This window comes from Megalobrama amblycephala, linkage group LG8, assembly GCF_018812025.1.
Source record: "Megalobrama amblycephala isolate DHTTF-2021 linkage group LG8, ASM1881202v1, whole genome shotgun sequence".
Lineage (NCBI taxonomy): Eukaryota > Metazoa > Chordata > Actinopteri > Cypriniformes > Xenocyprididae > Megalobrama > Megalobrama amblycephala.
This window is the reverse complement of record NC_063051.1, coordinates 6,095,608-6,122,032: the sequence shown is the minus strand read 5'-3', so window position 1 is coordinate 6,122,032 and position 26,425 is coordinate 6,095,608. Positions and strand designations below refer to the sequence as shown.

The 26,425-nt window shown below is 36.5% G+C and overlaps 2 protein-coding genes across 5 annotated transcripts; one reads left to right on the top strand and one right to left on the bottom strand.

Moving 5' to 3' along the window:
- The first annotated feature begins 422 nt into the window (after positions 1–422).
- rdh20 (retinol dehydrogenase 20) lies at positions 423–8,271 on the top strand. Its single transcript, XM_048198927.1, has 5 exons — positions 423–1,159; positions 6,401–6,499; positions 6,624–6,772; positions 7,266–7,397; positions 7,564–8,271. Exons 1-5 carry the CDS (start codon positions 626–628, stop codon positions 7,685–7,687), a joined length of 1,038 nt encoding a protein of 345 aa, XP_048054884.1. The 5' UTR covers positions 423–625; the 3' UTR covers positions 7,688–8,271.
- Positions 8,272–9,735: 1,464 nt separating this feature from the next.
- Positions 9,736–26,360, bottom strand: stau1 (staufen double-stranded RNA binding protein 1). 4 transcript variants are annotated; one of them, XM_048198921.1, is made up of 15 exons: positions 26,166–26,360; positions 23,800–24,145; positions 21,602–21,723; positions 21,333–21,513; positions 18,183–18,333; positions 17,870–18,041; positions 17,433–17,528; positions 17,045–17,257; positions 15,511–15,654; positions 15,191–15,337; positions 13,276–13,351; positions 12,779–13,104; positions 12,577–12,699; positions 10,412–10,491; positions 9,736–10,292 (listed from the first exon to the last, which is right to left on the bottom strand). In XM_048198921.1, exons 2-15 carry the CDS (start codon positions 23,987–23,989, stop codon positions 10,247–10,249), a joined length of 2,067 nt encoding a protein of 688 aa, XP_048054878.1. In that variant the 5' UTR covers positions 23,990–24,145; positions 26,166–26,360; the 3' UTR covers positions 9,736–10,246. The 4 variants fall into 4 exon arrangements, with proteins under 4 accessions (XP_048054878.1, XP_048054875.1, XP_048054876.1 ...); XM_048198918.1 differs by having other exon boundaries at positions 9,736–10,266; XM_048198919.1 differs by having other exon boundaries at positions 9,736–10,266; positions 23,800–23,998.
- Between the last annotated feature and the right edge of the window lie 65 nt (positions 26,361–26,425).

Here is a 26,425-nt window from a genome sequence, read left to right as displayed (position 1 = left end):
ATAATTTTGTGGCACTGCTGATTTGATTACTTAGGACTATAAATGTGTGTGAAAAGGGGTATTCATAGTGTTTTAAGGTATACGTTTGGATGTAATATTGCAGTATACCATTGCAGTCCATTCAAGCTATTGCTATAGGCCTACTTGCACGACAATTGCTATAGATTTATAGAAGCAGAACAGCGCCTCTCTTCTTTAACATATTCAGAATCAGTTTATTTTAATTATATTTCATATAATTGTATGCAATGGTGATGTGCACAAATTCTGTAGCCTACAATACAGACACCCTGATGAATTATTACACCAGTAAAAGTATTCCTTCTAAAATTAGTTCAGAATATTCAAAAATAACATTTTCATAACTTAGTGAAAAAGTTAGCAAAATGTTCTCAGAACATTTTTGTTAGCTCAGGAAAACTATTTTTTAAAGACTTTGCTTTCTCTTAGAAGACTTTTTGTTCCCACGAGAAACTTTAAGTTTCATCACCATGTTCCCTTAGGCACCAAACTGTCTTGCAGTAGGCCTTTTCTCACAGCAAAAGTAGTTTAATTGGTGGCTTGAAGACGTATTTTCGTCTAATCCTGAGTACGGGAGTATTTAAACAGCCTCTGGGGGAAAGGCATGGCTAGTCCAGAAACAGGGAAACAAGCTTGGCTGTCTCACTCACTCCCTCAAACAATCACACACATCTACCTGGGCACCATGATCTTCCTAATGGATTTACAAATGATGCTGCTGGACGTAGTGTACTTCATCCTGCGCTCTTGTCTGCGGATCGTGCTGAGACCACGTACGAAGCCCATAGACGGCGAGTTGGTGCTAATAACCGGCTCTGGAGGAGCGCTGGGCCGCCTGTTCGCCCTGGAGTTCTCGAAACACGGTGCAGAAGTGGTGCTGTGGGACTTCAACAGAGAAACTAATGAGGAGACAGCCAAGATGGTGAGGGCGCAAGGGGGCCAGGCACACGCGTACACGGTGGACGTGACAAACCGGGAAGAAGTGTACCGCACTGCCGACCAGGTACGGAAGGAGGTGGGAAGGGATGTGACCTACTTGGTGAACAATGCCGGGGTGGTGGCCGGTGAGAGACTCCTGGACTGTCCCGATACCATGGTGGAGAGGACACTGAAAGTAAACTGCCACGCCCTCTTCTGGGTAAGATTGTAAGTTTGAAGTAAAATATCAAAAATGGTACTCTCAAAGTTGAGTAAAAACAAATGCTTTCAAACGAATTATTTAGACATTTTTGCAATAATTTTTCCTGGTCCCAAGGTGTGTGATTTTTTTTTTTAAACGAGCAGCCTTTTACGACCTTTTACAGCTTTTACCTTGTAAATCCCGCATTATACTATATTATCACCTCAGTTTTTGAGTGAAAATATTTCATTCAAGGATATTCAAGTGTAACAAGGTGTAAACACCAAACCCATCAACACCACACAAATATCAAAGAATATTTTAGGAAGTTGTTATACCCTGTGTGAGCAGTCAGTAATTTTTACTATAACATTAACCACTGTAGCATTTTTTTGTGGTTAATTTTGACAACCAGAAAGTCAAATATACATCCAAAAGTGATGTTTATCTTATTTTTTAAAAAATTATATGTACTTTTCAATTGTTTTAATAATTAATTTTCAATAATTATAATATATACTTTTCCTGTAATTGTAGAACACAGTTCTAGCAACACTAAGGTCATGGTTTCAAATCTCAGAGAATGCATGAACTTATAAAATGTATACCTAACCTTAAATTCACTGATATTCGCTTTGGGTTTGCATAAATGTTAATGTAATGAGTCACAAAAAAAAAAAAAAAAAAAAACACAATAGACTTTGAAGTAAAAAGATGCTTAAAGGATTAGTTCACTTTCAAATAAAATTTTCCTGATAATTTACTCACCCCCATGTCATCCAAGATGTTCATGTCTTTCTTTCGTCAATCGAAAATAAATGGTTTTAAGGTTTTTGATGAAAAAATTCCAGGATTATTCTCCTTATAGTGGACTTCAATGGCCTCCAAACGGTTGAAGGTCAAAATTACAGTTTCAGTGCAGCTTCAAAGTGCTTTAAACAATACCAGACGAGGAATAAGGGTCTTATCTAGTGAAATTATTGGTAATTTTCGAAAAAAATACAACTGTATATGCTTTATATATGCTTTATAAACACAAATGAACACCTTCCGCCAAAACCGCACTTTTGTATTCTTCAAAACACTTACACTGTATGTCCGACACCTTCCCTAATCTACTTAGGGAAAGAAAGCAGCGCCAGTTCCATTTTTTTCCGTAAGTAGATTAGGGAAGGTGTAGGACGTACAGCGGAAGCTTTATTGAAGAATACGGAAAGTGGAAGCACGTGCAAGGGGATAATTTGTGTTTATAAAGCATTTAGAAAATGACCGTTTCGCTAGATAAGACCCTTATTCCTTGTCTGGTATTGTTTAAAGCCCTTTGAAGCTGCACTGAAACTGTAATTTTAACCTTCAACCATTTGGAGGCCATTGAAGTCCACTATAAGGAGAATAATCCTTGAATGTTTTCATCAAAAAACTTTATTTTTTTTCGACTGAAGAAAGAAAGACATGAACATCTTGGATGACATGGGGGTGAGTAAATTATCAGGAAAATTTTATTTGAAAGTGAACTAATCCTAGCTTAAAATAAATAATTGCTGAATCTTCTCAGCTGAGAATGAAGAGAATTATAATACCATGTGCCATGTGAACACCTTATACTATACTGACACTCATTCCACATTCGTGCCAAAGTTTGACAAATATGACCAATGGATTATAAGTAAGTAAAGCTGCTTTGCCTTTGTACTACTTGATATGCATAGAATGCATGATTTGGAAATTACCTGATTTTATCCCTTTAGCCTTATTTGCAGCCGTTCTCTGATGTAAACATATTATTCCCCAACGAAAGTCTCACTCTGATCCTCTTAATGCAAATAACCGTGACCATGTATGAAGTGGATTAATGCTTACATTGAGCAATCTTTTAGCAGCCTACACATTAGCATTGCGCTGGTGTGTGCACTGGATGCAAAAAAAGAGATCGTAATAACCAGTTATGGCGATACTATGTTTTTTTGCATTTAGATATATTCAATAGACAGACACATTTATCCAAAGCACCTTACAGTGCATCCACATTTTATCACGCGTGTTAGTGCATTTGATTATTTTCATTTTAGAAATCAATTGGAGAATTTGATTTATTATATCTGATTTATCAACTAATGATTACCATATTCAAATACAAAGAATACCATGGTACTACCATAGTACATATCTAAAAATCCTTGGAGTTACTTTTTTGTTAGTGCCTTGAAAATTGTAGTGAGTTTGGTCTCTGTAAGATCCTTATGTTTTTCCATACACATATGTTGTATTTTTTCTGTGGGAAAAATCTGAGATTTTTTAAAAAGAAGCTTCATGCAGCTATTCATAATAATTATGGCTCTCAATCTCCAAAAAGGACACACACACAAGAAAAAAAACCCATCATAAATACTCCCTCTGCCAAAGCTCTGAAATATCATTCATTTCATATGCCTTTGGTTATGATATAACTGAACAGCTGAGAAATATTATTTCTAACCAAATCAAATGAGATTTCAGATCTTTGCCTGTGGGGAGGATTATCAGTGAATAACAACTTAAATTTCAATCTCCTCTTCACACAAAGCTATCGTATGTCTTCAGAAGTCTTCAGAAGCGAACCGGTAATGTGCGGTTATGGTAATTTTATTTGATGGTGTTTTCATAGAGCCGCATGAAGAATCTTATAGAATTCTCAGTTTGTGTTCAACAGAAAAACAAACAGCATGTGGGTTTAGAATGACAGAAGTTTCATTTTAAAGTGCCTCTATTATTCTTTTTCTGATATTACCTTTCATGTAGGTCTGGAAAGTTTCAAAGCTGCAAAATAAATGGAGATATTGTCTTCCAAAGAAAGAACCAATTCTGAACTGGCTGAAACGAGTCATCAGTAATTCCAGTCTTATGCCCTGCACGAACCTACATAGGTTTGTAACATATTTGCTTAAAGGATTAGTCCACTTTTAAATAAACTTTTCCTGATAATTTACTCACCCCCATGTTATCCAAGATGTTCATGTCTTTCTTTCTTCAGTCGAAAAGAAATTAAGGTTTGTGATGAAAACATTCCAGGATTATTCTCCTTATAGTGGACTTCAATGGCCTCCAGACGGTTGAAGGTCAAAATTGCAGTTTTAGTGCAGCTTCAAAGGGCTTTAAACTGTATGTCCTACGCCTTTCCTTATGGAAAAAAACAAAACTGGTGCCGCGTTTGTTCCGTAAGTAGAATAGGAAAGGCGTAGGACATCCAGCGTAAGCGTTTTGAAGAATACAGAAAGCGGAAGTACGTTCAAGGCGATATTTTGTGTTTATAAAGCATATACAGTTGTCTTTTTTTTAAAAATGACCGATCATTCCTACACCTTCCCTATTCTAATTACGGAAAAAAATGGAACTGGCGCCGCGTTCATTCCGTAAGTAGAATAGGGAAGGCGTCGGACATACAGTGTAAGCGTTTTGAAGAATACAAAAGTACGGTTTTGGCGGAAGGTGATCATTTGTGTTTATAAAGCATATATAAAGCATATACAGTTGTATTTTTTTTTTTTGAAAATGACCAATCATTTCACTAGATAAGACCCTTATTCCTTGTCTGGTATCGTTTTAAAGCCCTTTGAAGCTGCACTGAAACTGTAATTTTGACCTTCAACCGTTTGAAGTCCACTATAAGGAGAATAATCCTGGAATGTTTTCATCAAAAACCTTAATTTCTTTTCGATTGAAGAAAGAAAGACATGAACATCTTGGATAACATGGGGGAGAGTAAATTATCAGGAAAAGTTTATTTAAAAGTGAACTAATCCTTTAATGCCAGCCTATGGTCTTCATTGGCTGTTCGTGAACGTCTATTTTGACCCGCGCTCAAACACTAGTTGTAGCTGAGGCCTGGAAGAGTTTGGATCGTGTTGTTGAATTGTCAAGATGCTGTTTTCTGCGCTATAAAGGCAAATCTACTTTGCATCCACTTTCTTATCATTGTGTATTAAAGGGTTAGTTCACCCAAAAATGAAAATAATGTCATTAATTACTCACCCTCATGTCGTTCCACACTTGTAAGACCTTTGTTGATCTTCAGAACACAAATTAAGATATTTTTGATAAAATCCGATGGCTCAGTGAGGCCTCCATAGACAGCAATAACACTCCCTTTTTCAATGCCCAGAAAGCTACTAAAGACGTATTTAAAACAGTTCATGTGACTACAATGTTTCAACTTTAATATTATAAAGCGACGAGAATACCTTTTGTGTGCCAAAAATAACAAAATGGCGCCTTTATTCCACAATATCTACTGATGGGCGATTTCAAAACACTGCTTCATGAATCTTCGATTCTTTATGAATCATTTGTTTTGAATCAGTGAATCGGAGTGCGTATCAAACTGTCATGTGAACTATTGAAGTTTCAAAACGCTTATGATGTAAGTAACAAAGTCTTGTTTACTGAAATCATGTGATTTTGGCGCTCTGAACCACTAATTCGAAACAAATGATTCGTAAAGATTCAAAACGGTGTTTTGAAATCGCCCTTCACTGTATATTGTGGAATAAAGTCGCTATTTTGTTATTTTTGGTGCACAAAAAGTATTCTTGAATGAACTGTTTTAAATATGTTTTTAGTAGCTTTCTGGGCATTGAAAAAGGGAGTGTTGTTGCTGTCAATGCAGGCCTCACTGAGCCATCGGATTTAATCAAAAATATCTTAATTTGTGTTCTGGAGATCAACAAAGGTCTTACGGATGTGGGACGACATGAGGGTGAGTAATTAATTACAGAATTTTCATTTTTGGGTGAACTAACTCTTTAAGAGCTGAGGAAGATACATAGCTAAAATTCAGGTATAGTAATTGGCCGTTTCATTTCCGACACATGCTGTAAGCGGTAGACCAATCACAACAGACTGGGCCATCTGACCAATCAGAGCAGAGTTGGCTCTCGAAAAGAGTCATCAGCTCATTAGTTGAGACTGCAAGAGTTGAATTGGGTGTGTCTGATGAGGGTGACATACAAAACATGCAGTTGTGGGGGGTCCCCAGGACAGGTTTGAGAACCATTGCTTTACCGAACCGTTTCAGACACTGGAAAAGAGGTGATGTTGCAATGTGTATTATGAGAAAACTAGAAAAAAAGTGTTTTTTGACCTTGGATGCTTGTAAATCTATTGTAGGAGACCTCCAAAACAAAATTAGGAACCTTTAAAATAGCATAGGGGCACTTTAAGGTGAACTATGCCTTTAAGGCTATATCTATATCAGACTACTTCATTTTGTTTTTCTGCACGTAGACTGTGAAGGCGTTCCTCCCTCAGATGAAGGCCAAAAATCATGGCCACATCATCACTATAGCCAGTGTCCTTGGACTCTTCAGCACAGCCTGTGTAGAGGTGAGATGGACAGCAGTTGAGTAAAAGGGGCTCATTTTTCATAGTATTCAAAACCCACCTTTTTTTTATTTATTCCTAATTTTCATGCCATTAAACTACTGATGTCTGTATGTGTGAATTTTAGGATTACTGTGCCAGTAAGTTTGCTGCGGTGGGGTTTCATGAGTCTCTGGCCCACGAACTGCTGACAGAAGAGGACGTGGATGGAGTGAAGACCACTCTTGTGTGCCCTTATGTTGTGGACACTGGCATGTTTGACGGCTGCAGGATTAGGTCAGTGTATACTGTTCGAAAGGTTGGGATCGTAAGACTTTTAATGTTTTTGAAAGTCTCTTAAGCTCAAGAAGACTGCATTTATTTAAACTAACTGCAATTAATTTAAAATAACTGTTTCTACTGTTTGTAATTTACTCCTGTGACGCAAAGCTGAATTTTCAACAGCATTACTGCAGTCTTTAGCGTCACATGATCCTTTCAGAAATGAATATGCTGATTTGGTTCTCAAGAAACATTACTTATTATCAAGGTTGAAAACAGTGCGGCTTGATTCATTTTTTTCTGGGATTGTATGATGAATAGAAAGTTAAAAAGAACAATATTTGAAATAGAAATTTGTAACATTATAACATTATAAATGATTTCTTGTCACCTTTGATCAATTCAGTGCATCTTTGCTGAATCAGTTTTAAGTGATCAAGTAAATACATTGCATTGTATTGTATTGTATTGTATTGTGTTAAGTCACATCAAGTACATCCCCCAACAGGGAAGAGGTTGAACTGATTCTGCCTCCACTGGAGCCCTTGTACTGTGTACAGCAGGCTATGAATGCCATTCTCATAGACCAGCCACTAGTGTGCATCCCCAGACTAACCTACCTGCCCTTCCTGGCCAGAGCGTGAGTACAGACCAACATCAACATGCTTGAAGTCTTATTTCTATTCACATCTGCATCATTAAATAATTCTGCCTCATTTATGGCACCATACATATTCTTGCTGTTTTTAAAAAAAAAAAGAGCAAACCTTGATGCCCTTTACTTGAATGACATCTTGTCTTTGCAGCCTGTTGCCATGGGAATCCAATGTGGCGACATACCGCTTTATGGGTTCAGACCAGTGCATGTACCCGTTCATTGAGACCATGAGGAAGAAAAGAGCAGCCAATGGCCCAATAAAGGCTGCTTAAACATCTGGAACACTGCAGATTTGACTGGTCTTTTTTGAGCAGCAAATAATGTGTGAAATATTCTTTTTAATGTTACTTAGTTTATATTATTATGGATGTGTGGGTAAATCACTGTTTTATGTGAAATGGGTATCTTCTGGTCATCTAGGCCCAATTCAGCTGTGATCTGTTTTTCAGGCTGGCTAATCAGTCATGGGTGAGCCGTTCAACAAACACTGATATGGTTCACATCTGAAATTTGTTTCTTATGCAACTGGATTGGGACTGGACTGAGCAAGGTCATTGGGAATGATACCTATTGAAATACTAATATATATATATGTATGTATGCAATAGTCAAATATATATATATGTGAACATTTAACTCAATGTGTGCAGGTGTTTTTTTCTCCATGGCTTCCAATTATATTGAAATCGATAGCTTGTTGTACTTGATCATAAAAACATAAACAAAATACAAGTTCCATATTCTTTTCACACACTCACGGTCAGCGTTGAAGGTAACACATTACAAGTAAGATGAGTTACGTAATCAGATTACTTTTTTCAAGTAACTAGTAAAGTAATGCAATACTTTTTCAATTTCATTTTTCAAATAAGTAATGCGTTATTTTGTTTTCCCATTTACTAACTGACAGCTCTCCTGTCCCTATCCTGAGAGAAATCTTAAGTTCAAGGTGTTGTTTGCGCTGTGTAAACATGATGTAGTTCTAGACTAAATGTGAACATGCATTTACTCACCTCACTTGCACAAAAACAGATTCAGTATTCCTCAAAATGGATGAGTGAAACGCAAACCCAGAATATTACTCAAATCTGCAATAATTAAATGTTAAATTACACAAATATACTTTATGTATTTAATCTCACTTTATTAACCAATGTCTTTGCTGTTGACTTACGACGATCCAATTCAAGCATGCTAATAAGCAAAAATGCCTTTAGTTAAACATCACATTTGCATTAATTAATTAATTTATTTATATTGCTTAAGTAAGAATGTTGAACTTTCTTCTCCTGCGTCCTATTCTTCTGCAATCCAGAATGGCAGCACAGGTTTGTTTGAACTGCGCCCTCTACTGTACAGGTGTGAATTTGCATTTCCTTCAGCCTGAGGCTTATTCATTACACTTTTGGTGTGAAAGGGCCTTTACATTTGCCAAAAATAGAACTTTTTTGTTGTTGTTTTAAAAATAAGCAAGCCCAGTCTAGATAAGAAAAAGTAATGTAATGCATTACTTCCCATAAAAAGTAAGTAATGCAGTTAGTTACCTTTTTTAGGGAGTAACTCAATATTGTAATGCATTACTTTTAAAAGTAACTTTCCTCAACACTGCTCACTCTTGGCCACATTTATACAGATTGCCCAGACCTTTTACATTACTATTACCAGTAATTTGTGATTTATCCAAGTTTATCTAAAAAAAAAAAAAAAAGTACTCATGAAGATAAATTTAAAAAAAATCTTAAAAATATATTTTATAGCTTTCCTAGTTATTCTTCAGAGAATTACTAGAAAAAAAAAATTACATTTTTGGCCTTTAAATCTCAATTTTAAAATTCCCAGAAAACTTCCCTGGCTTGCTTGCCTGGTTTTCCATGACCATGAGATCCCAGATTAGAGCATTTACAAAACACGCACACACAGTTTTTTTTTTTTTTTGTGCAAGAGGCACATCATTTTTTACTCATATTCCATGAGGAAAACAGGATGCAACTGGCAGAGAGTGGGTGGGGTCAACACTGACAGGAGAATGCATCAGTTTAACTGACATGACTGAACATCATCGTGCTTTATACATACATTCACTCACTCACACATACAAAACAAAAAAACACCACCACACGCTCTACACTGAAGTCACAATAACATTTTCCCAGACCTACATGAAAATGTAGATGAAAGTTCTTTCTTTCTTTCTTTTTTTTTTTTGAGAGTGTTATTGTCATCATTGTAACTCAAAAAGCACTGGAGAAAAACCGCCACAGCAGAGACATGTTTGAGAGCTTCATCATATCCTTCAACGGGGTTTTATACTGCACTTCACAACAGCGCTAATACAACCCAACGCGCTGGGTTCCTATAATACAACGTTAAAAATAAAATAGAAAAATAAAAGCAAGAAAAAAAAAAAAACACTGAAAACATGACTTCCTTGGAACAACGAAGAAAAGCCAATCTACTCAAGTCAAACTTCACGATAATCATTTTACAATGTAACAACGAAAACAAAACCACCACTTCACTGGATATGATGAGGCGACTATTCCAAAGCCTTAGCGTTTAAAAATGTGTCACCGCATGAGCACAATTAAACAACATCAATATCTCTCAACCTTGTTTAACTGTGAGTTTTGAATACTTTAAATCCATTTAAGTCTAATATAAATTCAGAATTACTCAAAGGCCTTTTTGAGCAGCCAATCAAAACTCTGCTTCTGACTTTTCTCTAGTGTTTCGCAAATAAAACGACCAATCAAATAGTCAATTCTACACTGTGCCATCCAGAGTCTTTCCGATGGTGCTTGAGTTAACCGGTTTTAATAATGCATCGCCCTCTAGGTCCTGTTTGTTGCACCTGTGGAGGTGGAGATGAGAAGAATTCTAAAAAAAAGTGTTCAAATCACTTTGGAAGGCATCTACAAAGAACATTACTGTGAATGCATGACAACATACAACTAGTTCATGTTGTAAAACAGTTAATAAGACCATATGATACTGACCCTGACATTGGTCCATTAGTTGTACGCTCGTTGGACTGCTGGTCAAGTTCTGACAGGAGCTTCAGGATGTTCAAAGCAGCCTGTCCAGAGAGAAATTTGCATTGCAGTAAGCAAGATACAAGTAGAGACATCTTTCATGGTAATCTTTAAAGTACACTACCACTTGTGTGTTAAGACTTTTAAATGTTTTGGAAAGAAGTCTTTTATGCTCACCAAAGCTGCATTTATTTGAGCAGAAATACAGTAAAAACAGTAATATTGTGAAAAATTACTGCATTTTTAGATTAACGCAGAGTTTTCAGCAGCCATTACTCCAGTCGATGTAACATGATCCTTTAGAAGTCATTTTAATATGATAATTTGGTGCCCAAGAAGCATTTCTTATTAATATTAATGTTAAACAGTTTTGCTGCTTAATATTTTTGTGGAAACTGTGATACATTAATTTTTCAGGATTATTCGATTAATAGAAAGTTTGGTAACACTTTACACTAAGGTACATTAGTTAACTACATAAGTTAACATGAACTAATAATGAATACAGCATTTATTATTCTTTGTTAATTTCAACATTTCTAATACATTATCAAAATCTTGTTACTTTTTTTTTTATTGAAAGAGTGAAAGGTGACATTACATAACAAGAAGCCAATAGGCAGAACAAAAAAACTTAACAAAAACGAACAAAATCTTGTTACTATTAACGCACTGTGAACTAACATGAACAAACAATGAAAAACTGTATTTTCATTAACTAACGTTAACGAAGATTAGTAAATACAGTAACAAATGTATTGCTCATGGTTAGTTCGTGTTAGTTAATACGTTAACTAATGTTTAACTTATGAACCTTATTGTAAAGTGTTACCGAAATGGTAAAAGAACAATATTTATTGGAAATAGAAATTTTTTGTGACATTATAGGGGCCAGATCTAGCGCAAACCCTTTTTTGCCATTAAAAACCACTGTCAGGATTTGCTTTTCCCATGCAGTGAGAAATTAGCATTGAAAAGGCATGGACAGTTATTTTTGCGTCTGACCTTATTGCATATGTATTTGTAGGGGTTTTACTTTCAGATGCAAAATTTATGGGATGAGATTTAAATGAACCATGCAATGTGATTTACTAATGTTTGCAGTAGTCAATTTACTGGTATTTGTGCCTATTATGCATCTTCTGAAAGAGTAAGTAAAAGGAGCAGAAATAAGCAATAAAAGCATTGCTTATATAAACGTTGTAGTCTTTTGGAAGGGGGAACAAGATTTTCTCAGCTTTTTGTTCAAAATGTTGCTTTTTTTTTTTTTATGAAACATACCCACATTCAAGTGTTGATAAAAAAAGAACACATGAAGCTAGTACAAAAATCAGAGGCTCTGTTCTTTCTTTTGATATATTGAATGTTCAGATATTCATACAACAAAATATTCTGGGGGCCATGAAATTTTTTCTTGAAAATGATCAAAAAACACTGGCTGGCAACTTAAAAAAAAAAAAAAAAAACCTGCTGGTAGGGAAAGAGTTAATTTGCCTACGCTAACTTGCATTGCTCTTGGTAGATTGCGTTGGTCATTATGGAAATGATCCGGCTGCTAATGTGTGCATTGTCAGTAGATCACCCGGAAAACTTTCCACTTCCATCGGTGCTTCTATGGGATTGCAGCCTCACGCTAATTTGCCCTGTTTAGTAAATCTGACACAATATGTCTAAGGGGCTGTTTACATGACAGTTTTCTACTAAAAACTGAAAACTTTTTATGTGTTTTGGAAAAGGATACTGTTATCATCTCTGTGGAAACTACAAAAATGTGAATTTGTGAAAACAGTGACATCATGCGCATGCATATTACGTGTCCAGTCTATAGGCGAGCACTGTTTCTTTATAAAGTGACACTGCCAACTACTGGCCTGGCATGAGTAATACAGAATTTTTAGTCGTTTTCATGAGTTTGTGTGAACGGGGATCGTTTTGACAACATTATCGTCTGTATGCAAAAAAACACAAAGGAAAACTTTTTTGTTTTTCGTACATCGTTGTCATGTAAACGTATCCTTAACTTCCAATTTTGAACAATTTAATGTCTCCTTGCTGAATAAATGTATTAATTTACAAAACAAACAAACAAACAAACAAACAAACAAAAAAAAGGTTCAAATAATACTTACCATGTCATGGCAGGACTCCACATCCTTGCCGATGCCATGGCTGATGAGAGGGGGCTGAGAGGAACAGTTGATCAGAGACACAAACTCATTCTTGTTATTTTTGGGAAAGTCTTTATATTCAACCTGTGGCAAAAAAAAAAAAATACAGATTGGTTGAGCGACATCACTGGGGTGGATAAGTGTTTACTATTATTTTCAATACCTGTAATCCCTGTACAGTGGCCAGGTAGCTGAGCTGTTCGGATGGTCTGGTAAGGGGTCCGTGGGGTCTGTGTGCCAAGTTGTTTTTGGTCTTTAGTATACCCTCCGCGGTCGGGGACGTGCCAGCGTACAGCAGCTCATTGGCAATCATGGCCGTTACTGTGGCCTTGGCTGGGTTGGGGGCAGCTGTGCGACTGTAGTCTTTTGCATGGGGTCCCTGGTTGGCACCCACCGCCTGTGCCACCTCAGGCACCATGGGTAAAATGCCAGCAGGAAGCTGCTGATGGCTGAGAAAGGGAAGTCGGAAATCCTCCTCCTTATTGACTGTTTAGAGAAATGCAAGAGTCAATTGCAAGCAATAAATATTCACTAAAATGAACAATATGATACAAGGACCATGTAATATGATACAAGGTAATATGATACAAGGACCATGTGCATATGACCACATACATACTGATGATAGCTGAATATGACAAATGACTAGACAAAACATACCAAGACCGGCCTTCTCCACAGATCCCGGTTCAAAGAAGGTCACTTTTCGTCCATCTCCAGGTTTCTTAGCAGGTGCCTTTACAAAGACAAAATAAAAATACTTTATAACTGTTTACACTAACACTTACAGCTTACACTGACACTCAAATGTTTCTGTTTGTGCTCCATGATGGAAAGAAAGTTAGAAAAGGTTTGGAACAAGATGAAAATGATAACAAATCCAAGGAGCCCCAGATATGATGATCCCCTTGTCAAGGATCCCCTTCCAAATATATAGCAATTTAAAAAAAAAAATGTTTTTCCTGTATTAGAAAATAATTTCTGCTGGGTGATGAAATTACAGGTGCTGGTCATATAATTAGAATATCGTGAAAAAGTTAATTTTTTTATTGTAAATTATTTTTAAAAATGAAACTTTCATATATTCTAGATTCCCTACATGTAAAGTAAAACATTTCAAAAGTTTTTTTTTTTTTTTAAATTTTGATGATTAGAGCGTATAGCTCATGAAAGTCCAAAATCCAGTATCTCAAAATATTAGAATATTTCCTAAGATCAATCAAAAAATGGATTTTCAAAACAGTAAAGTTCAGGTTCTTTAAAGTATGTTCATTTGTACACTCAATACTTGGTCGGCAGCACATATTACAGCAAATTACTTGCTCCTAGCACAAATTACAGCATCAGTGAAGTGTGGCATGGAAGTGATCAGCCTGTGGCACTGCTGAGGCACTATTGAGCCTTCAGATCATCTGTATATTGTTGGATCGACTGTTTCTCATCTTTCTCTTGAAAATATCCCATAGATTCAGGGGTCAGGCATGTTGGCTGGCCAATAAAACACAGTAATATCATGGTCAGCAAACCACTGGGAAGTGGTTTTTGCACTGTGGGCAGGAAATCAGCATCTCCATAAAGCTTGTCAGCAGATGGAAGCATAAAGTGCTCCAAAATCTCCTGGAAGATGGCTGCATTGACTTTGCACTTGATAAAACACAATGGACCAACACCAGCAGATGTCACGGCCCCCCAAATCATTACTAACGTCAGAAACTTCCCACTAGACTTCAAGCAGCTTGGATTCTGTGCCTCTCCAGTCTTCCTTCAGACTCTGGGACCATGATTTCAACGTGAAATGCAAAATTTACTTTTATCTGAAAAGAGGACTTTCGACCACTGTTCACTATCCAGTTCTTTTTCTCCTTAGCCCAGGTAAGATGCTTCTGACGTTGTTTCTGTTTCAGAAGTGGCTTGGTAGTCCTTTTCCTGATGATGTCTGAGTGTGGTGACTCTTGAGGCGCTGACTCCGGCTTCATTTGACTCATTGTGAAGCTCTCCCAAGTGTTTGAATCGGCTTTACTTGACAGTATTCTCAAGCTTGTGGTCATCCCTGTTGCTTGTGCACCTTTGCCTATCCAATTTCTTCCTTCTAGTCAACTTTGCATTTAATTTGCTTTGATACATCACTTTGTAAACAGCCACCACATTCAGTAATGACCATCTGTGACTTACTCTCTTTGTGGAGGGTGTCAATGATTGTCTCCTGGACCATTGCCAAGTCAGCAGTCTTCCCCATTAGTGTGGTTTCAAAGAACAAGAGATACCCAGAATTTATACTGTAGGGATGGTCATTTAATGAAACTCAAATGTAAAATATTCTAATATTTTGAGATACTGGATTTTGGACTTTCATGAGCTGTACGCTCTAATCAACAAATTTAAAAAAAAAAAAACTTTTGAAATGTTTTACTTTACATGTAGGGAATCTAGTATAAATGAAAGTTCCATTTTTTAAAATAATTTACAATAAAAAAAATGAACTTTTTCACAATATTCTAATTATATGACCAGCACCTGTATTAGGTGATAATTTTTTAGGATGCAAATTAAATGCTGTTAATAAGCATACACTCACTTTCTCATCCGTTTTCAATGCCGGTTTGGGTGGTTGTGGCTGAGGCACTTTGAAGCCCAGAAGCTCCAGCATCTTCTCGGCTGCATTTCGCTTGGCCACTTTTTTACTAGGACCCATTCCCTCTGCATTCTGACCCGCAACTGACACCTAAGTGAGAGAAAAAAAAAAACAGAAAGCCATACAGAGGCACGTCTTTTTTCCGGGAACAGGTTGTAGATGAAAATGATGGCCAGAAGAACATGGCCTTCACACAAAATGTGCACTGAACTATTATAAAAAATGCTGAGTCAGAGAACAGAGTCTTCTCTCTGATGGAGTACCTGCATAACAAACTCCCTGCGTCGAGGCAGACCTCTCTCCGTCACTAAGGTGTACTCAGGCTCTTTTTCTTTCTTAGCCTGCTGGATTTGAGCCAGTCTGCTGATAGGGTTCATGCCCTGACCATACTCTGGACTGGTCTGCAGCTGAGAGTGGGTGCAAGATTCATTAAGAAAGAGAAATATATATTGACGCACTTTATACAATGTATACATTCAGAAAGACTTGATCAATGCATTAGATTAATGAGAATATGATGAAAGGGGCAATAATTTAATTTACTTAAAAGGTGCAATGTGTTCATTTTAGGAGGATCTATTGAAAGAAATTCAATATAATATACATGTTTTCAGTGGTGTATAAAGACCTTACATAATGAACCATTATGTTTTTATTACCTTAGATTGAGCCATTTCTATCTACATACACTGTGGAGCTCTTACATGGTAAGTCGCCATTTTGCGCCGGTGTGTTTCTACAGTAGCCCTAAATGGACAAACTGCTCTACAGAGCGTGTTTGCTTGACTTACTACTCTCTGCTGTCTCAGACGACGATATTTTTGTCCTGCGTTGGCCACCGTATCTTGTCTATATTGCATATTCACCACTAGATGCTGCTAAAATTTACACACTGCACCTCTAATTCAATGAACAGACAAAAACACACAGAATGGTATTTCAGTTAAACTTTCAAAATTTGATATTTACACAAAGGAATTCACCCATATATAAAAGACTTTAAATTGATCAAAAGTGACAATTATAATGCTAAAGATTTCTATTTCAAATAAATGCTGTTCGTTGGTATTTAATCAAAGAATCCTGAAATGTATCATGATTTCTACAAAAACATTAAGCAGCACAAGTTATCAACACTGATAATAATATAAAAATGTTTCTTGAGCACCAAATCAGCATATTAGAATGATTTCTGAAGGATCATGTGACACTGAAGACTGAAATAATGACTGCTGAAAGTAATAAATTACAAATAGAAAACAGTTATTTTAAATTATTATAATAATAATAATAATAATAATAATAATTCACAATATTACAGTTTTACAGTATTTATCATCAAATAAATGCAGGCTTGGTGAGCATAAGAGACTTCTTTAAAAAAAAAAAAAAAAAAAATCTTACTGACCCCAAACTTTTCATCAGTATATTAAATCACTAAAGACTATGGGTATGCAAAGAATTTTCCATTAAGGCAAATTTTGGGAAAAAAAATGAAGCAAAATGATCACTTTCGCTAATTGGCCAATCAAAGCAAGCACAGTTATTGGCCAATTAAATAATCTCTAAATTAAATATAATAGCTTAAAAACATGATTAACTTCCCAGGCTGATATTCTGGTCTATAACTAGAAAAAACCCTCTAACTTGGTGCTTTAATTATTACATTAATGTTTAACATTTTAATAGGCCAATCAATTACTTTATTTAATATTTATTAGCAAAGATGTTTGAGTTTTTGAACAGAACAGCACTCTAGCCATCAAACTAACCCAGCCGATCTAAGTCATCATCTACCTTAATAATGGACTTGCTTTTCTTTTTAATGCGTAGTGGTATCTTGTCTGCGACAGGTAGCTGAGGCAGTCTGCGGAGCTCCTCCAGCACAGCGATGGCAGCTAGCTTCTTGGCAATCTTCTTGCTTTTGCCCTCCCCCTCCCCTGAAAACTCGCCCACTGTTACCCTCACTGCGAAGCTCTTCATGTGAGGAGGCCCAGTCTCTTTTAGCACCTGTATACAGGGAGGAGAATGAAAGAACAGTGAACAATTTGCAGTTTGGAAATTACTGCCTTTCCACTGATATACAGAGACATGAATCTTCTACATGCAAGATTTTGCTAAATTATAATGTGCATGAAAGTATTTGCATATTTTTTAGCCTACGCATGATGGGATCATGACATACCTCGAAATTCACAGGCAAGTTGCGCTTCAGTGCAATCTCGAACACTTGGCTGATCTCGGATTTGTTAAGGTTTTCTTGTACTGGCTCTTCTTTCATCTACATGACAGGTATTTTAAGTCACGATTAAAACAAAATATATCAGATAAATGTATTTTGCTTGAATTTACTAGGTTCAAGAACTGAGAACAGCTCTTTTTAAAGAATAACTAATGCCGGGTACACACGGCACGATTTTCAAAGTTGTCGGATCGCTGTTCTTCTCACATTACATGACCATTTAGTTGCTGTTTTGTGCACATTACATGACGGATTGACGACAGTAGGGCACACGTTACACAACATTTAAATAGGAAGAATCGCTGACAGCTCTTTCTGGTCTACAAATTACATTTCACAAACAAAAACACGTGAGAATTGATACAAGTATGAACTCTCACCTCAGCCAGTTGCTGCATTATTGGCTCTTTCTGCAGGTATTTGATAGCTTTGGCCGCAGCATCGTGTTTGGCTGCTTGACGCGTGCGGCCCTTGCCGTGGAACTGTTGTCCACCGATAGACAGCTCCATGTGATACAGTACTGGCCCCACAGGAGGAAATGGGTAGTAATAACTGATCAAGAAAAATGTGAAATAGTATAGCATTATGTTTTTCTGCCAAAACAAAAGATTAATCACTAGCTGTCTTAGTCAACATTTCTATTCTGCATCATTCGATAAGCACAAGGAATAGATTCAAATAAAAAGTGCATACTGTTGCATGGAGCGTGTGTAAGGGCCTGGTGCTCTGATGTTGTAGTTGAATGCTGGTCTCATCCCATGGTAGGCATCTATAGGCTTATAGATGGGCTTCTTGCCCAACTTCATACAAAGTGCATTAAGCTCCACAGTGTGGGTTATGTTATCTGCATGAGAAAAATGCATGTCAAATAATTGCTTGCACTGCTAACAATCATGGGGTTCAATCTATTACTGTGAAAACAGTAATATTGTGAAATATTTTTACAATTTAAAATAACTGTCCTCAATTTTTATATATTTTAAAATTTCATTTTTTCTGTGAATTTCCAGCAGCATGTATATGAGCATTATAGTAATGATTCTAATATGCTGATTTAGTGGCAGAAACATTTCTTATTATTATCAAAGTTTAAAACAGTAGTGCTGCTTAATAATTTTTGGTGAATCATAAGTTCAGAAGAACAGCATTTATTTGAATGAAATCCTTTAAAACATTATAAATGTCTTTACTGTCACTTTTGATCAATTTTATGCAAAAAAAAAAAAAAAAAAAATCCTCTTGATCCCAAGTATTTGAACTGTAAAATAAAGATTTTATACTTTAATATGGATAATAATGGATAATTTTTTTTTTATGTAATTTGTTTTGTGAATTTTCACAAAACAAAACAACCATTACTATGATCCTTCAGAAATCATTCTAAAATGCTGATTTGGTGCTCAAGAAACATTTCTTATTATCAGTGCTGAAAACAGCTGTACTTCTTACTGTTTGTGTAAAAACTGTGATGCTTTTTTTTCAGTATTCTTTGATAAATAGAATGTTCAGAAGAACAGCATTTATTTAAAAACAGAAGTCTTTTGTATCATTTTAAAATATCTTTACTTTCACTTTTAATCAATTGAATGCATCCTGGCTGAATAAAAGTACTAATTTCTTTCACAAAAAAAAAAAAAAAAACAAACTACAATATACTGTACATTACATCATAAAGACAGATTAACTCCAACAGATATATGTGGAAAGTAGACATTTATTTGGAATTTTTAAAGAATAGTTCACACAAAAACGAAAAATCAAAGATCATCTACTCACTGTGTATGAAAGTAGTTCATGTGACTGTACATTTGAAAACTCTAAAGCAAACCTGGAGAGCACTGCTCCAACACACCTGCCAGTAATTTTCAATTAATCCTGAATACCTTGGTTTGATGGTTCAGGTGTGTTTGATTAGGGTTAGAGATCAACTCTAGAGAACACAGAGCTGGCTAAAGCAAAGCTCATATGCTCAGATCATAAAATAAGTCATATGGAGTGATACTGTTTGATTTTTGGAGCTCGCCAGCCCAATTCATGCAGGTTTTGACAATGTGAGGATGAGAGAATTTTCACTTTTGGGTGCTACTCTACAGAGCCCTGCACTTGACATGCAGGAAATTTGTGGTTCATATAATTAGAATATCATCAAAAAGTTGATTTATTTCACTAATTCCATTCAAAATGTGAAACTTGTATATTATATTCATTCATTACACACAGACTGATATATTTCAAATGTTTATTTCTTTTAATTTTGATGATTATAACTGACAACTAAGGAAAATCCCAAAGTCTGTCGATCAGTCTGTGGCACTGCTCAGGTGTTATGAGAGCCCAGGTTGCTCTGATAGTGGCCTTTAGCTCTTCTGCATTGTTGGGTCTGGCATATCGCATCTTCCTCTTCACAATACCCCATAGATTTTCTATGGGGTTAAGGTCAGGCGAGGTCAGGCGAGGCAAATTAAGAACAGAGATACCATGGTCCTTAAGCCAGGTACTGGCAGCTTTGGCACTGTGTGCAGGTGCCAAGTCCTGTTGGAAAATGAAATCTGCATCTCCATAAAGTTGGTCAGCAGCAGGAAGCATGAAGTGCTCTAAAACTTCCTGGTATATGGCTGCGTTGACCTTGGACCTCAGAAAACACAGTGGACCAACACCAGCAGATGACATGGCACCCTAAACCATCACTGACTGTGGAAACTTTACGCTGGACCTCAAGCAACGTGGATTGTGTGCCTCTCCTCTCTTCCTCCAGACTCTAGGACCCTGATTTCCAAAGGAAATGCAAAATTTACTTTCACTCAGCAGCAGTCCAGTCCTTTTTGTCTTTAGACGCTTCTGACGCTGTCTGTTGTTCAAGAGTGGCTTGACACAAGGAATGCGACAGCTGAAACCCATGTCTTGCATACGTCTGTGCGTAGTGGTTCTTGAAGCACTGACTCCAGCTACAGTCCACTCTTTGTGAATCTCCCCCACATTTTTGAATGGGTTTTGTTTCACAATCCTCTCCAGGTTGCGGTTATCCCTATTGCTTTTCCTTCCCTTTGCCTCTCTATTAATGTGCTTGGACACAGAGCTCTGTGAACAGTCAGCCTCTTTTGCAATGACCTTTTGTGTCTTGCCCTCCTTGTGCAAGGTGTCAGTGGTTGTCTTTTGGACAACTGTCAAGTCAGCAGTCTTCCCCATGATTGTGTAGCCTACAGAACTAGACTGAGAGACCATTTAAAGGCCTTTGCAGGTGTTTTGAGTTAATTGAGCTGATTAGAGTGTGGCACCAGGTGTCTTCAATATTGAACCTTTTCACAATATTCTAATTTTCTGAGATACTGAATTTTGGGATTTTCCTTAGTTGTCAGTTATAATCATCAAAATTAAAAGAAATAAACATTTGAAATATATCAGTCTGTGTGTAATGAATGAATATAATATACAAGTTTCACTTTTTGAATGGAATTAGTGAAATAAATCAACTTTTTGATGATATTCTAATTATATGACCAGCACCTGTACTAATACATCAGTTCATTTTACTAAATCAGGTGCACATTATAACAATTTGTTCCCGCGTTTTACTAAATCGTGGCCACATTGTAATACTTTATTCCCTTGTTTTAGTTAAATCACTACGAGGGAATGAATTAGTACAACGTGGCCACAATTTGCTAAATCGAGGGATCAAATTATTATATCGTGCACACGATTTAGTAAAATGAGGGAACGAATTCTTAATTCGTGGCCAATTATTGATAATATCAATTATCTTAATTATTTTTCATCTGCATGTCATGTGCAGGGCTTCGTACTACTACTATTGAGAAGATAAAGAATAAAAATTGGACGTACACTCTGAGCCCTTGTAGATTCCACCTGGGTTCTTGCCAGGGTGGCGGGGACTTCTGTGACTGGGTTTGGGGAGAGTAGTTTCGGCAAGGGCACATGATGCTGCTGAGTGCTGGGCTTTTTTGATACTGGTCCCCTCTGCATCCCAGTGCTGATCCCCCAGAGTTAACCGCACTGAGAAAATCTGACCAAGAAACCCCATCAGAAAGTTCAGACAGGTGGGAAAAGATAGTTTTGTGTGTTTGTGTATATATTAAAGCACCAAGTCTTACCTTGGAGTGGGCTGGTCCTTGTTCACTGAGTAGCTTGTATTCAGGTTGGATCTTATTGTAACGGGCTAACTCATTAACCAGACACATTGGGGTCTTCTCTTTAGGGTTTGCCATGTTAGATACTAAATCAATAAATCAAAAGGAAACATTTTAAAACTGAAAATCCAAGAAAATAATTTTGCTATCAGTTCAAAACCAGGTATTTAACTTTTTTGCATATGCATTAAAAAAGCATGAAAAATACATTACTATTCATAAATTTGGGGTTGATGGTAAGATGTTTTTAAAAGAAAAACTTTTATGCTCACCAAGGCTTCATTTATTTGATCAAAAATATATTGAAACACTATGTAATATTGTGAAATATTACAGTTTAAAATAATAACCATTTTCTATATTAACATATTTTAAAATTTTAATTTATTCCTGTGATGGCAAAGCAGAATTTTCAGCATCATTATTCCAGTCTTCAATGTCACATGATTTTTTAGACATCATTCTAATATGCTGATTCGGTGCTCAAAACATGCTGAAAACAGTTGTGCCACTTAATATTTTGGTTTAATAGCAAGTTTTAAAGGGGCTATATGTAAGATTTTCACTTTAATAAAGCATAAAAATACCCCAATATGTTTGCAGATATTTAGGAAACATTCTAAGTTCACCTACTTGTTTCTCAGAAAAACATTGCTACAGCTAGATATTCTACTTTGAAATGTGCGTTCCGTGTCGAATGTCTGTCTTTGCTTTGGTCTGTGCAAAACCTCATGCTGCCAGTTTATCCAATAGTATTTCGACATCACAGGTTGCCAGTCAGCGGAAAACACCGCATATTGTAGCCATGGATACCAGCAAACAAACTGGGTCAGAGAATCGCAGATTCTACTTGACCTAAAAGCCTCTGAATCCATCTAAATATCTCTATGAACTATAGCATATTAAAACAGATAAATCAACTCATCAGCTTACAGTGTGTAAGTCTCCTCAGCTATCATTGTGAATTGCACTATCTATTGTTGCTGGCAACCCGCGTCTTTGAACGAGGGCGCCAAACAATATTTTGAATTTGGACTGCAGTACTTATTTTGAACACTGGGTGTCATTCCTACATACAGCCCCTTTAAAGAACAGCATTTATTTTAAAACAGAATTTTTTTGTAACATTATAAATGTCCCTACCGACACACATGCAGCCTTAACTACCCCTCCGGAGGACACACCCTTGAACCTCCGAAGCAAAACCCCCACCCATTCACCAGGCGAACCCGGGGGGCCCACACTTAAGCCCGGGTTATTGTCCCAGCCAACTGGGCCACTGGTTACCTGAATTGGCTTCAGCCTCGACCTCCGGGGACCCTACTACTTTTACATTTGATATATTTTATGCATCCTAAATTAATAAAAGTATTAATTTATATTAAATAAAAACCTTACCAACCCCAAACTTTTGAACGGTAGTGTACTTTTTTTTTTCAGCATGCTTAAAAAGACAATTTTTAGACCATTGTTGTTAATGCAAAATGTTTTATTAAAACGTAATCTTGACAAAAACGTTTTTCAGAATTCCATGTGGGCCTGGGCATAACTTAAAGGTGCTAAAGAGGATGTTTTGTTTTATACATTTTTGCAATATTATTGAAACTGTCTTTACTAACTGATAAAAGACTATTTATTAGGTGCGCTGAAAGTAATAACATTAATATACATCATCTGTGCACGAGGTAGGGCCTTAAAAACATCAGCCAATCGTTTACGCGATCATCGCGTAAACGATTGGCCCTCTGGCTTGTCAATCACTGCCGTGACGTTCCTTGTGAGAGACATGCGCAGCTGCGCTCTCCAGTAACTTTCCACACTCCACAGGCGCTGCATGCAATGTTTTTGTCAGGAGACAGGAATAACAACTGCAGATTATGAGTTACCTGCGGTGAGTCCGACATAATGAATCCAAAAAACACGACACAGCGAATGCCGGTGGTAAACACTCGTGTTCCAGTACTCGTGCACGAGTTTTGGGAGGCGTTCCTTTGAAATGAGCTGTGAAAGAGGGGGGCTGTTCTTACGCATGTGCTCATTTCAAAAACTCAGTAAGTGTCTTTGGATTCTCAGTCGATGAAAAAATCCTCTCTATCACCTTTAAGAATTCAAATGTTCAGATTTTCAAGTTCTAAAAATGTGCGATGCACTTTATCACCCACCTGTGGGGTTGCAGAAGGGTGTGGCAGAGGCAGAAGGCAGGGCGGAGTTTCGTAATGGGTGACTGGCACTCTCTGAGGGTAAGGGAGCAGTGGCACAGGGAATGCTGAACCCGGGTTGGGGCGGGACCAGCTGTAAAGGGGCGGCACTGGGTGCAGGGTTGGCAGGCGCCTGGAACTGAAGCTGTGACATTCTGATTGGCTGTTAGGAAGATGGGTTGATTGAATGACCAGGTATAGACTTTGCAGTCAGGTAAGAAAAGAACTTAATTAAAGAAAGGAGTGTATGTGAAAGAGAAAGAACAAGACGAGTGGGTTTGTAGAATGAAGGATGACTGCAAAGCTCTACCTGCAAAGAGAAAAAATGAAGAGGATCAAGATTATCATAAGTTATCATAGCTATGTTATGCGTAATCAACCACAAGATCAATCCACATTTGCATTTCCAAAAAATGAAATATCAGCGCTAAAGCAAATGAATGTTAATAAAGTATTTGGTAAGCTTAGATTTTAGTAAATGAAAAGCTGCATCCTTACGCATACATGCATCACAGCACGATACTGTCTTTGCAAGTGTACATCTAGCCTATATTAGTAGTGAACATTCTGCGAACGAATCAGTGTTTTTGAAAAATTTAAGTGAATGAATCGTTCTTGTTCACTTCTATGCACTACCACTTTTGACGTAATCCTGTTTTGTATAAAAGTAAATAAGACAAATGTAATTTCATATTGACTTAAGAAAACAAGAGGAAAAGACTAATAATATTACAGTGGCGCCTTGTCAAGATTTAGAAAGGCGATTGGTGTTCCAACAGCATAAACAAATTAATCTTATAGCAACAAAATTGATTTACAAAGGTTTTAAGAGTGCAAGTTAAGTGATTCAAGCTGAATTATTAGCAGAAGATTTTGAAGAAGATTAGCTAATAGTCAGAAAAATCAATTTTTTGTCAGTTTATTGAACCTTTAGACAAAATATTTAAAAAAAAAGTTTGCATATATTTTTTTTTTAATCATATTTGATACATCAGGCCTTTATGGCTCATTTAGTGTGATATTTTGAGAATATGGACTCATACTGAAAAATACACCTTGCATTTATTTAGAGGAGAAAAAAATATGCTATTTGGTGCAGTTGCGGTTATTTACATAGCCAAAAAGTAATATGAAACTCTAATACCCTACAGTGTAAATCAATTTTTATTACAGAGATTTTTTATAACAAACTACTTACATTAAATGCAAACATACAAATATTAGTTGTCACTATATATCTCCCAATAACATGTCTTATTGAGAAGACATTTAAATCCTGAGATGTATGCTCAAAACATGTTTAATTTTGTTGGGCAAAACCTATAATGCAGTGCAATACAATGATGATTGACAGGTATACAAACAAATATCCCTGAAAGGCCTGTCGTATCATATTTGATACTTACATTTTAACATTAAGTTACTTTAGTCCAGTAAATATTCATCTTGAAATATTACTAACAATATAAAAGTTATTACATTTACTTCATAAAAAATCATTAAAGACCTGTAGATGGGCATTTTTATAATTATACTAAACTAAAGGCCTTTTACTTGCTAAAAAGTATGAAATATCAGAGGGCAAAAGGCATGTATAAGACAAAGTTTTGATCATGTTGATCATTTAAAGGCCTTATAAAAATGCATGCATCACATATGATGCTGTAGGCTTTATAGGGTTAATGCAATTATGCCAAATATCAAGATGGAAAAACAGCATATTACAGTAACATGGCAACAAGCTCTTATTGGCTGACAATTCCTGGAAGCCTAATCAATAGCATAAGAAAAGACATCGCCCATGCAAAAAAAAAAGTTGACAGTAGGGGTTAAAACATCTATTAACAATGTACAGCCAGGCAGTGTTACTTAGATTAAACTGATGTTTCATAAATTAACATTAGCACAGCTTGAATATAATTAGTATGTACATCTGACATACTACAATTTAGTATGCACTGTCTATTCGTTTATTTTTTTTAAACGACCGCACAAGCTGGTGAGATAAACAGGAAAAATAAATACTGTCTAATAATGTTTTTAATACATTTCATTTTTAAGAAAAAACAGAAAAATAAATATCAGCTGTCAAGGCTCCTCCTACCCCTGCACAGCTAAGTATTGAAGCCAGCCATATACACAAACACCCATTATATACATATATAACAAGCATGACATAACCAAATCAGCCCTGCTTGCATAATATTACATGTGAATTTCAGTGAAAAGCAGCTATGACAATATGCAATAAGATCCATTGATATGAATGGCTCGAGCTAACACACTAGCAGCTCGCGCATCTCCGCAAGCTCCGGCTGAATAAAGCTCACCTCGGTTATATCTCTCCCCGGTTGTGATTTACTCCATGAGTTACGATGTTAAAGCGTAGTGACAGTACGGTTTCGTCCTATTTTAAGGGGTTCTGGACTGGTTTAGTATGAAAAAACGGGGAAGAGGTAGAGAGGGTGAGTGTAGACAGGGCAAACACTAAAGAGAATAGCCCGTTTTTTCCGCCCCTGCCAGGAAATGACATCACGCCAGTCATTTGTGGGGTTAAAATTATGAGGGTTTTTTAATAATTTGTTACTTT

What these genes read in the sequence shown, in the direction of transcription:
- stau1 (XM_048198918.1), bottom strand. Translation starts at nt 23,989, where the DNA reads ATGTCACAGCTTCAGTTCCAGGCGCCTGCCAACCCTGCACCCAGTGCC. An exon ending in ACCCTTCTGCAACCCCACAG is followed by an intron (nt 21,724 to 23,799) that starts GTGGGTGATAAA and finishes TTATTGATTTAG; the next exon opens with TATCTAACATGGCAAACCCT. An exon ending in ACTAATGGACCAATGTCAGG is followed by an intron (nt 10,267 to 10,411) that starts GTCAGTATCATA and finishes CCACCTCCACAG; the next exon opens with GTGCAACAAACAGGACCTAG.
- rdh20 (XM_048198927.1), top strand. Translation starts at nt 626, where the DNA reads ATGGCTAGTCCAGAAACAGGGAAACAAGCTTGGCTGTCTCACTCACTC. An exon ending in TCAGCACAGCCTGTGTAGAG is followed by an intron (nt 6,500 to 6,623) that starts GTGAGATGGACA and finishes TGTGAATTTTAG; the next exon opens with GATTACTGTGCCAGTAAGTT. An exon ending in TTTGACGGCTGCAGGATTAG is followed by an intron (nt 6,773 to 7,265) that starts GTCAGTGTATAC and finishes ATCCCCCAACAG; the next exon opens with GGAAGAGGTTGAACTGATTC.